Source organism: Eschrichtius robustus, chromosome 9, assembly GCF_028021215.1.
Source record: "Eschrichtius robustus isolate mEscRob2 chromosome 9, mEscRob2.pri, whole genome shotgun sequence".
Taxonomy (NCBI): Eukaryota; Metazoa; Chordata; class Mammalia; order Artiodactyla; family Eschrichtiidae; genus Eschrichtius; species Eschrichtius robustus.
In genome coordinates, this window is record NC_090832.1 from 20667683 (window position 1) to 20682904 (window position 15222).

At 38.1% G+C, this 15222-nt stretch overlaps 1 protein-coding gene across 6 annotated transcripts in view; it reads right to left on the reverse strand.

Annotated features, from left to right (window-relative positions):
* The window catches only part of UTRN (utrophin), a 505750-nt gene that overhangs the window by 118498 nt on the left and 372030 nt on the right, over positions 1-15222 (reverse strand). For all 6 annotated transcript variants that reach the window (XM_068550755.1, XM_068550756.1, XM_068550752.1 and 3 more), the window contains one exon: positions 861-990. In XM_068550755.1, coding sequence (XP_068406856.1) covers positions 861-990 — 130 coding nt within the window. The remainder of the gene's footprint in view (positions 1-860; positions 991-15222) is intronic.

The following is a 15222-nucleotide window of genomic DNA, read 5'->3' on the forward strand; positions in this document are numbered from 1 at the left end:
AATGTCTGATCCAGTTCCAGCTACAGTCAAAGCATTTTCCAACTGTACTTCCCTTACAAGTAATAAATGCTCATGAATTACACATGCTGGACATAGCACGAGGCAGTCTTTCAGGTCTGCTTTTACTATGGAAAGTGAATGACGAGAAAATATTTTGAATGGCATGTTTATTTTTTAAAATGCATCAGAATGCTTTTATGCCAAAAGTGAAAAATCAAAATAAAGATGTGTTGGCCCCCAAATTCATCTCTTAAATCTACTATGTGATTTATTACTATCTGCTAGTAAGGTAGATACTGTTTCAGTTTTAAGCCAAAGTACGTAAATAATATAGGTTGTTATGTTTAAATTAAAGAAACTCTGTTGTCTGCTTGTAAAAGAAAGGGGCTTTCGTGTCTTATTTAAAAAAGTAACCTTGAAAAAGAGAAGTTAAATAATCTTACTTTCCAGATATTTAAATAATTTATGTTTACTCTTGTATTTTAAATATTCTTCGACTTACAATTATTTATCATGTAGTTTAAATATAAGAAATATAAATTTTTATTTCTTAAAGAAATTATTTTTAGTTACACTACGCTTTTTAACAAAGTATTTTTCTGCAGTTAATTCCCCTTTAAAATAATGATACTGAAGTATACAGCCATTTTATTTTTTAATTTAAGAATCTAAATATTTGTTAAAAATGACATATTTGACTAAAGTAATACTTAAAAGAGAAATTTTAATACTAGATCCTGAAATTCTGTAAGAAATTTTAAAATATCAGGTCCTGATATGCTGTAAGAAAATTCTCTTGTTGATTCTGGTGTTTTGTTCTCACCTGTGTTTTTATGATGTACTAAAGAAATCAGTCTCACCTGTTTTTGATTGTAGGTTTCTTCTTGGTTCTTCAGGGGCCTCAATTGGTTGATCAGCCAGGAAAACTCGAGCTTGGTCTATAGCATTCAGGACAGAATACTCTTTCTCCTTTAACTCACGTCTCAGTGCCTTTGCAAAGAGAAGCAAAAGTTGAATTTGTAACGTTATGTGTTCAAGTCATGGAACATCTTCAATTAGACCACTTCTGATCACACTTGTCAAGGGAATGTCTAATCACCAGCATGTTAGCGAGATCAGAAGTAAAAATGTAAATTTTACACATATGAATGATGAAACATGAATAAAAGCAAAAAGATGATTCCTGTAGAACTTATATGAAAAAAAAAAATCAGAACCTCCAAAATTTCTCCAAAATTTACAATATTCACCTAAGGGAAATTGCTACAGTATATCTGATCTTACACAAAATGTACTTTTAGGGTTATCACTACCATCAGACTGCTAAATCTAAGATACTTTTTTCTTATAAGACTGACTGACCAAAAAATTACATCCAGTGGTAGAGATAGAGGCGATTTCACAAGTAGTAATGAGATCCTCAGAAGTGTTTTACATTCTTTGGAATATATTAAGAAAAAAATTAAGAGATAGAAACAAATTAAAGTACATGAAATCAAAACTAAACCAAAGAGAACACATAAAAGACATTCTCCAATTATCTTAAAATATATTCCATCTCTCATGCTGAGGCAATTACAATTTTTCCCTTGTGAGGTTTTTCATGCAAATATATGTCTCAGAATAGTTTGTCTTTAGCACTTCTGTGGTTTTAAGTAGGGTCAAACTTTCACCTCTGCTCCTATAAAATGTTTGGTGATTAAAACTTAATTGACTAGGGTTTAAAAACAACAAAACTCGTCCAGTGACTACTGCAAGATAAGAGTAAATGAAGACTTTCTCATGTGCTATTTTAATACTGTAGCTAAATCAAAATTACTCTTAATATTGTTACCTCTTAAATTATGTACATAAACACCTACTGGCTCTAATATTTTGCTTTTAATACAGTTCCTCGGCAAAGCATTATGAAAACTCAACTTTTCATTTTCTAAAATAGTACACTCTAATAGTATTTTAGAATCAACAAAGTCCTTCTGAACATAAGTATTTTTTGAACAGCATTTGATATATGTTGGGATGACGGGGTATTTGGAGGCCATATCCTCATCTTCCACAGTAAATAAAAAGCAAAAATTTTTAATTTCTAGAAATATCAGAATAATCTTACATAAAAAAACTGAAACTAAACAACAGAAAAACACTGGTAATGAAGTTGAAAGAGACCATCACAGGTGGGGAGGGATGAGAAGGGCAGGCAAGGAGTAGAGAGAACTGGCGTGACAGTGACTGTGTCCTGTGCACCTGAGACTTAACAAATACTGGGTGCTGGAAAGTCACTGAAGAGCTGGACAAGACGGTGGTGATGGTGGGGGGCTGTCAGATATATATTTTTGTTTGCTTATAGTATCATTGTCAGATCTCTGATAGTCATTAAAAAAACAAGTCTGGGGACTTCCCCAGCCATCCAGTAATTGGAACTCAGAGCTTCCACTGCAGGGGTCACGGGTTCGAACCCTGGTCAGGGAACTAAGATCCTGCGTGCCACGCGGCATGGCCACAAAAAAAGTCTGAGTCTGAGAGAAAGCCCCACAGGTCTGTAGAACCTATTTTCCTTCCTGACCACTAAACCCCAGCGCTTCATAAAACAATCCTCTCTGCACGGAGTGTTGGCAGGGGAATGTCTCCTGAACTCCTTGGAGACGCCGAGGTAGGGAAGTAGAGGAGGCAAGCGTGGGCAGGTGGGAACTACGCAGAGAAAGTAAAAATATGGGGCTCGAGCTCTAATGCCAACTCACCACCCAAATATCCTAGAGGACAGCATACATTTAATATCTGTTCATACTCTACTTTGCAAATTTAATTTTGTTATTCAATTTGTTCTATTTCAATTATATTTAATTGCATGTCAGAAATGAGTTTAACTTTCAACAGCACTACACATATAATCATTTCACTGCCCTTTACCTCTCAATTAGACAAAAAAGAAAACCAGCATTTCCTAACCACCTGGTGAACATTAATGATAAGATAATTAGACTCCAACAGAGTTGTTTTGTACACAGAGCTACAAAGTGTCCTTCAGATTTAGGTTCTAATATCACGACATATTTGGGCGGTCTTAAATGAGTATAACATAATCTAATTGGAATTTTTTCTATTTTAATGACTTTTTATTTTCATTCAAAACAATTCTGTTCTCAGGCAATAACAAGTATTGGCAAGGATGTGAAGAAGTTGGAACCATCCTACACCGCTGTTGGAGTGCTTAAAATGGTGCATCCACTTTGAAAAACAATTTGGAAATGCCTAAAAATGTTAAACATCGTTATCATATGACCCAGCAATACCACTCTTACGTACATACCTAAGAGAACTAAAAGCATATGTTCACATAAAAACTTGTACATGAATGTTCATAGCAATATTATTCATAAGAGCCAAAATGTCATAAGACACAACCCAAACACATCCATCAACTGGTGAATGGGGACTTCCCTGGTGGTCCAGTGGTTAAGACTCCACGCTTCCGTTGCAGGGGGCATGGGTTCCATCCCTGGTCAGGGAACTAAGATCCCGCATGCCACACGGTGTGGCCCAAAAAAAAAAAAACCCCAAAAAAGTCACCATCAACTGGTGAATGGATAAACAAAATGTTGTATATCCACACAATGGAATCTTACTCAGCAACAAAAATGAATGAAATAGTGATACATGTTACAACATGGTTGAATCTTGAAAACATTATGCTAAGTGAAAGAAGCCACACACAAAAACCCATTACTATGAAATGTCCAAATAGGTAAGTGTCTAGAGACAGAAAGTAGATTGGTGACTGCTTAGGGATGGGAGGTTGAGGAAAGAATGTGTACCTGCTCATGGGTCAGGCTTCTTTGGGGGGTAATGAAAATGTTCCAAAACTATCATAGATAGTGATGATGGTGGTACAACTCTGAATACACTAAAAGCCACTGAACTGATCACTTTAATAGAGTGAATTTCATGTTATGTGAATAGTATCTCAGTAAAGTTATTAAAATAAAATAATTCTGCTCTTTTTCCCAAAAATGTCCTCTAGGCACTCTATTTAGTAACCTCTCTCCCCCCTCATCTGCAAGGTAAAAGCTCATCTTGTATACGTAGTATGTTCCCACCTCAGTGTTCCCAGAGCACATCCTATTTCTTTAACACAGTTCATCCTGATGTATTGTGACCATGCCTCTGTCCCCTCCATTACACTGTCAGTTCTTCCAGGTAGGCTCACCTCTTACTCATTCAAAATTCTCAGTGCCTGTCTAGACATATACAGAAAGTACTCAATAAACGCTTGAGGAACAATGAATAAAAGAAGACATGCTTTCAGAATTAAATACTATGTATGATTTTAAATTATGACCAAGCAAAATATACCAAAGTCTCCCAAATCTGATTACCCTAAAATGGAATAATTATTGGATTCCAGTTAGCTCTGGATTATTTGAACTAGTTTGAAAATTATTGGTAAATAATTTCTTTTTAAATTAATTTATTTTATTTCTTTTTGGCTGTGTCAGATCTTCGTTGCTGTGTGCGGGCTTTCTCTAGTTGCAGCAAGCGGGGGCTACTCTTCGTTGCAGTGCACGGGCTACTCATTGTGGTGGCTTCTCTTGTGGAGCACGGGCTCTAGGCGCATGGGCTTCAGTAGTTGTGGCACATGGGCTCAGTAGTTGTGGCTCGCGGGCTCTAGAGCACAGGCTCAGTAGTTGTGGTGTACGGGCTTCACTGCTCCGCGGCATGTGGGATCTTCCCGGTCTAGGGCTCGAACCCGTGTCCCCTGCATTAGCAGGCGGATTCCTAACCACTGCGCCAGTAGGGAAGCCCGGTAAATAATTTTTGATGCAAAGTTAATTTTCCCCTATAATCTAACTCAGCTAGTAAGTACGAAGTACTTCAGTTTGCTGTGGGTCATTATTTTATTAATAGCAAATATCCTTTTCTCTCCCTAAACAAGGAACTGATCTCACTGAAAGGGGTGATACTTCATCTTCCCTCGTTTTTCCATATCCTAATTCATGAGGTAACTGCATAGGGCATTGTTTCAAAATGAATGCAGTCATTAGATTGAAGGTAGTAACTGTTATTACTATTGTGTCAAATCCATCTAAAACATATTGGCTTAAAACAATGACAACTTATTTTTCATGATTCTGTGGACTGGCAATTTGACCAGCTCTTCTGCTACTGCCATGGGGGATTACTCCTAAGGCTGTAATCATCTGTGACTTGAATGGGAATAGAAGTCCAAGATGGTCTCACTCACATGTCTGGAAATTACTGCTGGCTATTAGCTAGAGCACCTCGGTTTCCCTCTATATGGTCTCGAATTGTCCAATAGGCTGGACTGGGTTTCTTCAACATGATGATTGGTGTTCCCAAAGGGCAGAGTGAAAACTGCAAGATCTTTTGAGGCATTAGCTCTACAATAGCTCTGTCCAAAAAAAACTTTCTATAATGATGGAAATGTTCTACAGCTATGCAGGTCAATATGGCAACACTAGCTGTGTGTTGCTATTTGGTATGTACCTGAAAAATGACTGGTACAACTAAGGAACTGAATTTTAAATTTTATCTAACTGTAATTGATTTAAATTAAATAGAAATGGTCACACGTGGCAAGGGTTCGCGTATTAGACCGCACAGCTCTAAGAATCTGCACATCACTTCCACCACATTCTATCATTTGAAGCAAGTCATAAGGCCAGCACAGATTCAAGAGAATGGAAAAATATAGTTCACCTCTTGATGAAGGGAACCACAATGTCCCTTTGCATGGAGTTTTGGACATAGAGAGCAAGTTTCATTATTTTAGCAATCAGCCACACAGGATAAGGGGGAAAGGGAGGGTTGGGTGGGTAATATTGCCCCATGGACTTGGTAATATTTTATATAAATTATCATGAAGGCATCAACAGTGATCTTTGAAGAAAGATCTGAAGGAAGTGAGGGAGCCAGCCATAAGAGGGAGGGTGGCAAAAGAGCAATCCAGGCAGAGGGAGCTATAATTGCAAAGGTCCTGAGGGAAGTGTTTGCCAGGCTTAGCAGGCTGGCACTGTCAGAGCTGAATGAGTGGATGTTAAGGGTAACTACTTCTGTAAAAATATTTTATATCATGAAAGTTAGAGGGGAAAAAATGCTTTATGGTTGTTAGGAGAGGTACCTGGTAACCACATATTTCTTCATACAGCAGATATCTGGCTACCTTGCTGACTCAAGCTTGGCCATCAACCTAAAAGTTCTCCGTGTGGCAACCTGTCACAAAGCTTATGCATTTTCTATTCTAGTACCTAGGTGGAAAGATCCTAATCCCCCTCCCAGACAAACACACATAAATGAAGCTTGGGCCTAAAAGACCCACGATCAGCTGTAACAAGAAAAAGATACAGAATAATTTCAAAAAATAAAACTGAAAATTGTATTTTAAAAGTTGCGTGCTCTAAGGTGTTTAATATAAAGGGATACTCAGCTACCTCAAGAGTCAAGGATAATAAATGGAGGGCACAATGATTGTCCCATGGCCGTAATATTTGACTTCCCTGCCATCCCAAGGTGGCATGAAAGTGTATGATAGAATTTTCCAACAAACGTTTCCACCAAAATTAGAATTTCAGAACTCATATTAAATTCATACAGTCTACAAAGAAATACGCCAGGCACAAGAGAAGACAGCAATTAATAAGCCTATGATTCGAACTCTTAAGGAACTTATAAAGAGAGAGAATAGCGCTAGTGAGAACGTGGTAAGTGCCACCCGTCTTTGAGAGCCGTATAAATAGGGCACTGAGGAAACACACAGAGGAGGGAGGGAGGTGGAGGGGATAGCAAGCAACGTCTCAAAAATGTGTAAAGTGTGTTTTGAAAAAGAACTTGGAATCAGATTAAAGGTAATTAGGGGAAAAGCAATTCAAGAAAACAGAATAACAGGTAAGGTAATTTAGTCCCTCATTGTTTTCCCTATTAGGTAGCTTCTGCATGCTCACTTAAATGAAATGAAGCCCCCGGAATGTCAGACTGATGAAGACCTGATGCGCATATCAGAATTTAACTAGTAAAATCACAGAGTTTTCATTCTCAATCATTTCTATGAACCCAACAAGCCCTTCAGCAGAGCCCGCCTTCCCTCCCACTTCTCTTCAGTGGCTCCTGCTGTTTCCATGAGTGTCAGGCAGCAGAGTAAATTGCTTCTTAGTCAACTTCAAATGCCTAAAGGGAGATTCTCAGTGATCCTCCTGAATGGTCGGGGAACATTTCTCCCCACCCGCTATTAGTTCATGGGAAGGCAGGGGATTAAGGGATAAGGCGGTATAAAGAAGTGACCGGCATGGCTTAAGTAAGAAAGTCTTATCAGTCAATCATTTCCTCTTCATTTGCATCATGAACGTGACATCGCTCACCGTGATGGCTGAATTGCTGCCAAGGAGACAGCAGTACTATCGGTTGCTCCTGGAAGCACTGACATGGAGATGCAAAGGATCCTGCAAGCCCCTTAGTATGAACACAGGGTCTGAGAGAACCTGGAGGGAGCAGGGGAATCCCTGCCATCCCCTCTGTCCTCAGCTGGCAACTTGTCACACTGGACTGAGACAGGGGGAGAAGAATGACAAACACGTGGGTGTGCACTAAATCCCGGTGTCATCCCCTCTTCTTTAAATCACAACTGTCCCCTCGCCTCTCTTTAATCTAAAGCCATTATCCGCATTGTCTGTATATCAAGTGGCAAAGGTCACTGGGATGCACTTTTCTTTAAACTTTCTAGATCATATTAAAATTATGTGATCTTTTTGTTAAATTAGATCTTTTTGTTCTTCTGCTAAAAACCCTCCAATGGCTTCCTGCTGCACTTAGAAAAAATTCTCAACTTCCTACCAAGATCCAGGGCTTCCCTACTCTCTGAACCTCAACTACTGATACACCCTAATTTCCAGTCTCAAAGGCTTTATTTCTGTTTCTAGAATATGTCAAGCTTTTCCCGCCTCGTGGCCTTTGCAATCCAGAAAGCTTTTGCTTCACATCTCCAAAGACTGGCTCCTTCTCATTATTTAATCTCCGCATTCGGTATGTCTGTTGGGTGAATGAATAAAGAAATGAGTAAACTGACATGAAAGAAAATGTGGGATTCAAGGAAGGAAAACTCCTGGGAAATGGGAGTAGCTCATACAAAGTTGGTCTGCAGAAGAAAAAAAGCATAGCAGCAGGGGAGGAAAGTAGTCATCTCCTTAGAGCTCTTCACAGAAAAAGTTATTTCTCAAGACATAATATCTGTGGGCTTTCTTAGCAATCTCACTGATCCTCACTGGTCAAAGTCAAAGAGATCCACAAGGGTTACCCTTCCTGACCCTTTAGGGACCCAGCTCTAATACCAAACTCACCGTCAGTATAAACATCCCCTGCCCGGCAGAGCCAGCCCACTCTCCTCTTTACCACTACAGCGCTTGGCATCCACTTTGCTGGAGCGTTCACCACGCATTTCTGTCCTGGCTTCTTTGCAGACCTGACTCCTACACCAGAATGTTCTGAAGGTTCACATCTATGTCCCAGAGGACAGAGTAGAAACTCAATGAATTTGTGTATGAAAGAATCAGGAGGCATGTTTAAAAAGTGTTTTGTGGTGTAGTAAAACCAGATAGAGATTTGCAGCCAACAGCCTTGTGTCAACAGTCCAGTGCACACCATTTAGGCACACCTTTACCCACCACGAGCCCTTGAATTTGTCCCGTAACTTCTCTGCAGGTTAATAACAAAATCACTCTACTAACTTCACAGGTGAGATACTGAATGCGAACATACCTTGAAACTATTCAGTGCTGTAGAATAACTAGTTACTACAAAAATGATGCTAATTGAAAGTCTTACCATCAGTCTCAGCTCTTCTCCGAGACCGAGTTTCTTTCCTCGGACTTTATTCACTGTTACTGTGGGGGAAAGTTCTAGCTGTTTTATCTACAATAAACAAAACCAGTACCCAAACCTCCATTAGCAGGAACAATTGAATTTAACTTTTGTAAGGGGTAAATTATTTAATTATGAGCAAAGCAGAATTATGTGGTCCTCCAAGATGAAGTCAAAATGTTTGGTAAGCATCAAACTGTGTTGTAAGACTATTAGGTCACTTCAGATTCTCAGAAGGCAAACAAATAAATGTAGTGTCTTTTCGTGAACCACTTTGTTCCAGAATAAAACGTCAATGTAAACCTCTGTGGTGGTAAAAATGGTTAGCCAGATTACATCACTCACACTAATTTGGCATAAATATCATATTTCTTCAACTGATCAGTCCAACAAACAGTGGACTTTTTTCCTATCCTTCTAGGCACAGCTAAATCAAACACAGCCACCCGTTTTCCCTCTTTCTTCTTTTTGGGAGAGAACTTAAACTGGGCATCCTAAAACTGTTTTCTAAACTGCCATGCTGACATGGAATACTGGCGTTTTCATGCGAACAATACAAGGTCCACAGGAAAAAGGGACAAAAATGAGAAATCGTAAGCAAGGTTGCAGTGAAACTTTACTTTCATGCGTTGCTGGAAGCAGAAAACTGGTTCAATCATTTGGGAAAGTAAGTTGGCAATATACCAAGAGTCATTACTATGTTCATATTGTGTGAAACAAGAATTTCGCCTTTGGGATTACATCCTAAAAAAATGATCCAAAAAGAGCTACAAACACAAAAGTTTTCATTATAACATTATTTTTGATTAAAAAAATGAAAGCAACTTAAACATCTAACACCTGGAAAATATTTAGGTTCACTACAATACAGTTACACTAGGGATCATTAAATAACCTTGAAAAATCATTGTGAAAATGACTGCATAGCAACATGAAGAAATAGATATGACATGTATCTAAGTGGAAAAGACAGGGAAAAAACTATGTACCCTATTAAAACTGTGTGAAAGGTGAATATGCGAAAAGAAAATAACCCAAAATGAAAATGGATGTTTTAGAGTGGTAAAATTATGGCTAGTATTTTGCTCTTTATTTTATAAAATCTGTAATAAATTATTTTCACAATTAAAAATTATGCTTTTAAGAAAAGAATGCCAAATGGAATCAAGTTCATTTATAACTGAACAAATTACTACTTTTAAAGAACAGCATTATTAAGAATTACAAATGTGTTTTAGAAGCATACTTTTTATAACAATCATAAAACGTTTGCATTATGTTTTTCTTCAATGACCTCTCTGAAGTTAGATTTATTTATAAATGCAATACATGACAACGTAGTTACTAAATGAGAGACTCCATATGTTTAAGTCACTCCCTATGTTTGTTAGGGATCTTAACTCATCTAGCTTTTAAGGTGTCAAATTTAGACACAAGAGGGAATCTCAAACACTGGGAGAATAAGCTATATTTTAAAACCTACTTCAACAATCAAAAATATGCCTATTCTTTTCTCCCATAAAAAAATCCTTCCAACTCTAGTTTTGAATAATTTAGGCAGTATTAAGACAGGAAAAAGGTAACCTCTTGGGTAACCTCTTGCCTGACTACAATATTAAGGCATAAAGTATAATGGTGTTGATAAATTTTCTTACAACTTCAAGTACGTTATTTCCAGCTCTTGGGGAAAGATTGTTGCTTACATTTCTGCCAGCTATTAGCTTTATTAAAGATTCAGCTATTTAAAAGTAGAAATATTTTCAAAATGTAATATTTTTTCATACAAATAAAAAAGGATTATAGAGAGACAAAGAGGAAAAAGGAACATTCATACCAAAGGACCTGTTATCTCTGGGTATATTTCATTCACTCAACGTTCAACAAATATTAACTGAGCATCTAGAATGCCAGAAGTAGACAAAGATACGATACAAAATAATTATCTTAGATGATGATAAATGCTATGGAAAAAAGAGAAAAGCAGAAGAAAATAAGAGAGCTTAGGAGTACTGGTATGGGAATTACAATTCAAGTAGAGAAGTCTAGGTAGGCTTCACTAGGAAGGTGCCATAGAGCAAACATTTGAAAGCAATGGATAGTTATCCATGTGGATACCAGGGAAAGAGCATTCCAGGCATAGAAGACAGCACGGTACTGTGACCGAAGGCACAGTGTAGCTGAAACCAGCATATAGGAGAGAAAATAGTAGGAATAAGATGAGCAAGGTGTCAGTGCGAGGTAGGTCAGATGATGTAGGTTTTGCAGACCGTTGTGAGAACTGTAGCCTTTATTCTGAATTACATAGGAAGTCACTACAGACTTCTGATTTATCTGAATAGGAACACTCTGGCTGTTGTGCTGAGAATAACAGAGACGTAATTGTAGCTCTGAACATCTGGTAAGAGGTAGACAGACTCAAATTCTGTGTTCTGAATGTAGAACCAACAAGATTTCGTAACAGACTGAATACGCAAGAAAGACAAGATTGAAGGTGATTATTTTTTACCTAGCAATCAGAATAGGATTCTATCAGTTGAAATGAGGGAGACTGGGTAGAACAAGTTTTGAACGGCAGGTTCAGGAATTTAGTTCAGACATATACTAAGCTGGAGATTCCCAGGTGGAGATGGTATGTAAACATATAAATTTGGGAGTGATTGACAGATGACATGTAAAACTCATCAGGAGGTCAGATGAGTTCAGGAAGGAGTAAGTACAATATAAAGAATCTGGCATGGCCTGACCCCTGAGGCATCCCAATTTTAGGAGGCTGAGGAAAGAAGGAGGAATTAACAAAGGAAACTGAGAAGGAGCTACCAGTGAGGTGAGAAGAAAATCAGGATAGAGTAGTATCCCAGAAGTCAGGTAAAGAGACAGAACAGAAGTACACTTAGTGAGTCAACAGGAAAGGGAGGACAAATAATGGTCACAACTCAGCCAACATCAACAAACAGAGACATGACAAGTTACAATGAGGGACATATAACTCAGAGTGGGGACTCAGGACAGCTTACTTACTTGAGGAGAAAAGAGATGCTTGGAGTAAGTTTTAAGAGGCTTTCGCTATTGTAAAAGTGTTGCTTTATGTATGTCAAAACATACATTAATGTTTTTCTTTTTGATGCGAGCAGCTCTGGCTATATAATTTGCAGAACGCTGTGTAAAGTGAAATTGCAGGGCCCCTTGTCCAAATATTACTAAGAATTTCATGATGGCGGCAGTAGAGCATTAAATCAAGTGCAGGGCCCTTCAAAGAACAGAACCTTGTGTGATCGTGACCGCATGGGACGCACATCCATTATGCAAGGCATCTGAACTGTAACAAATAGGTATTGCTGGTATGGCAGGATTTCTTAGCTTCTGGTTTAAAAAAGGCACTTAACTCATTATTGGAGAATGCAAGCAGAAAAAAAAAAATGATACAAGCATAAGGAGAATATGTTAGAATGCAATTTACTTTTTTTCCCAACTTGCTTGCAGGGCTAAATCAGCATATACAGATCTGAAGTCATTATAGTATGACAGCAAAAAAGGGCAGCAGAGTCGTTAAATTTGATAGCACTAATAAAGCTACATGAAAAAAGGGAAGGAAAACAGGCTTACTTTTCATTGGTATGCAGACAAAATTTTTTAAATCTCCATAGTGTTTTAAAAGTTTTGGTTAATGTCCCTGAATGAACATTTAATATATAAATTCATTTTGGTTCCACCCCATTGACATAAAAAATGATGCCTGAATCAGAATACTAAGTATGAATGCTAAAACTAAGATGGGAATCCTCTAGCTTCTCACAGTAATAAAACGGTATTCTTCCCTACACTTTAAAAAATGTGTGCACACATAAATGTATTCCTTCATCTAGCAAATAAATATATTCAGTGTTTCCTATCATCAGGCGCTGTATTAGGTCCTGAACTTATATTTTCTCTCTCTTTCAGCCTTGTTCTACATATAAACAAAGAGGGAGGGAAGCAACATCTCTTGCTCTACTGCATACTCCAAGTCACACCATGGCTCATTTGGAGCCATGGCTAATTTGGAGGATTTTCCCTCCAGGAGTTTTGATAACACTCTTTAGTGAATTCTTATTCCAAGGTCTCTTCCCAGCTAGAAGGCTACATACTTGCACTATGGAGCTCTTCCAACCTTCCCAAGTACAAACAATCATGATTTATCTGTGTCTCCCTGGCTGTGTGTTCATACTCACATTACAGTGCTTTTGATACCTACTTTAGTCACTTGTTTTCGAGCCTGTCTCTGCCATTAGATGGTGAAATCTGTGACAACAAAAACAATCTTAGGAACTGATGTATGCTCAGCCCCTAGCAAATTATGTAGCAAACCTCAGGTGCAACTCAAAAGTTTCCTGAATGAATAAATAAACTGTTAGATAAATGAAACTGTCTCTGGGCTAAATATGTCCAGAGGCAGTTCATTAGCAAGGAGCTGTATTGGTTGGTTTTACAGACCTCTACTTGCCTACATCTGTTGTCTACTCTTTAATTTCACCACTAGGGACCGACAATTATTAGGATGCCTTGCCTCTCCCTCTAAACTCGGACATTCTATGACCCTTTGGGGTGAGGTTCCAATTACCCACATCAGGCTTGGGAGACAAATGCAGTTAACCGAATGAGGTGTGGCAGGTAGGTGCAGGCTCACATAGAGAACTGTTGCTTCAGGTCTTCACACAGACTTTGCTAACAGACCTTAGGGGGCTGTGCTTTTAATAAGAAGGCAGTCAACATAGGTGGCAGAGGCTGAAGGGGAACTTGGGAAATAATTTAATCAATTTTAGAAGAAGGTCAGTTTTTCATTAGGTAACTTCATAACACAGCAAGACACTGAAATTTCAGGTTTGCAGACAGAGTGTCAGATTACTTTAGTAGGGAGAATAACCATACACACACACACACACACACACATACACACACACACACACAAACAGACTAAATTTAATGGTGGAGTGTTGCTGTTTTAAAGACAATGTTATTTTAATGAGTAAGCTTGCAAATGTATCTTGGCAATTCAGTTTAAGGCCCAAATGTCCTGATTCTTATATAATGAGGTTTGAATATAGGAATTCAATTGGGTTAAGCAAAGGACAGAATAGCCCTGAAGGAATGGAAAAGCCCCTAAGATATTGTACCTGAATCATACACTTTCAATTATTCTTGGTGATTTCCTTTTCTAAAGTCAAACATGAATTATACAGCAGAAAGGGTGTTAGAGCTCTGATAACTGCTCCTACCTAAGTTAATAGGTACATTGTTATGAAAATGACGTGCAGGTACATTGTTATGAAAATGAAGTGCAAATTGAATGGCAAAAACTGAATCTGGGGGCTTCCCGGGTGGCGCAGTGGTTGAGAATCTGCCTGCCATTGCAGGGGACACGGGTTCGAGCCCTGGTCTGGGAGGATCCCACATGCCGCGGAGCAACTGGGTCCGTGAGCCACAATTACTGAGCCTGCGCGTCTGGAGCCTGTGCTCCGCAACAAGAGAGGCCGCAATAGTGAGAGGCCCGCGCACCGCGATGAAGAGTGGCCCCCGCTTGCCGCAACTAGAGAAAGCCCTCGCACAGAAACGAAGACCCAACACAGCCAAAAATAAATAAATAAATAAATAAATAAAATTTAAAAAAAAAAAAAAAAAAAAAAAAAAAAAAAAAAAAACTGAATCTGCAATTTTATCCAATCTACAAGTATCTGACAAGTAAATTCATAACATTACAAATGAACGCTGCATACATCATAGGTGCTTTCTAAGTAATTGTTGATTGAATGATAATCTCACACTTTTCAAAGTGAAGCTACATATAAGTGACCTCACTTTCCAAAACACTTTTTAAATGATACTACAAATTTAAGTCAATAAGTGGGAAAATTCAACTTTATCAATTTATTCTAGAAGTCATTAGAAATATTATATATTTTAAAGTAGTAATCTATTTTGACATTTGACGGGATGAAATTTGTACCTACGTGAGAAAAAAAATAATATGATTGTGTTGTTTACCAAACAGATACCTAAAAAGTTTGGAAGATGATTCCAGTTTAATTTAACAGGTTGACCCTAGATTGTAATGGGGGGCTAGTTCTGCTGGACAGTAAATAGCAGATATTAATATGGTTTTGTTTAATTAAAACAACCCATATAGCCTAGACAGTTTTAAACAAAACAAAAATGATCAAAACTGTCAAGACAAATTCTCAGCAATTATGTGAGATGAGATTAGCCTCCATTTACTGAGTATTTACTGTGGACCAGGTCTCACGCCAAACACTTAACCATCAAGGCACTTTGACTTATGATTATGATTATGATTTAACAAGTCTGCCTATGTGATGGGTTGTT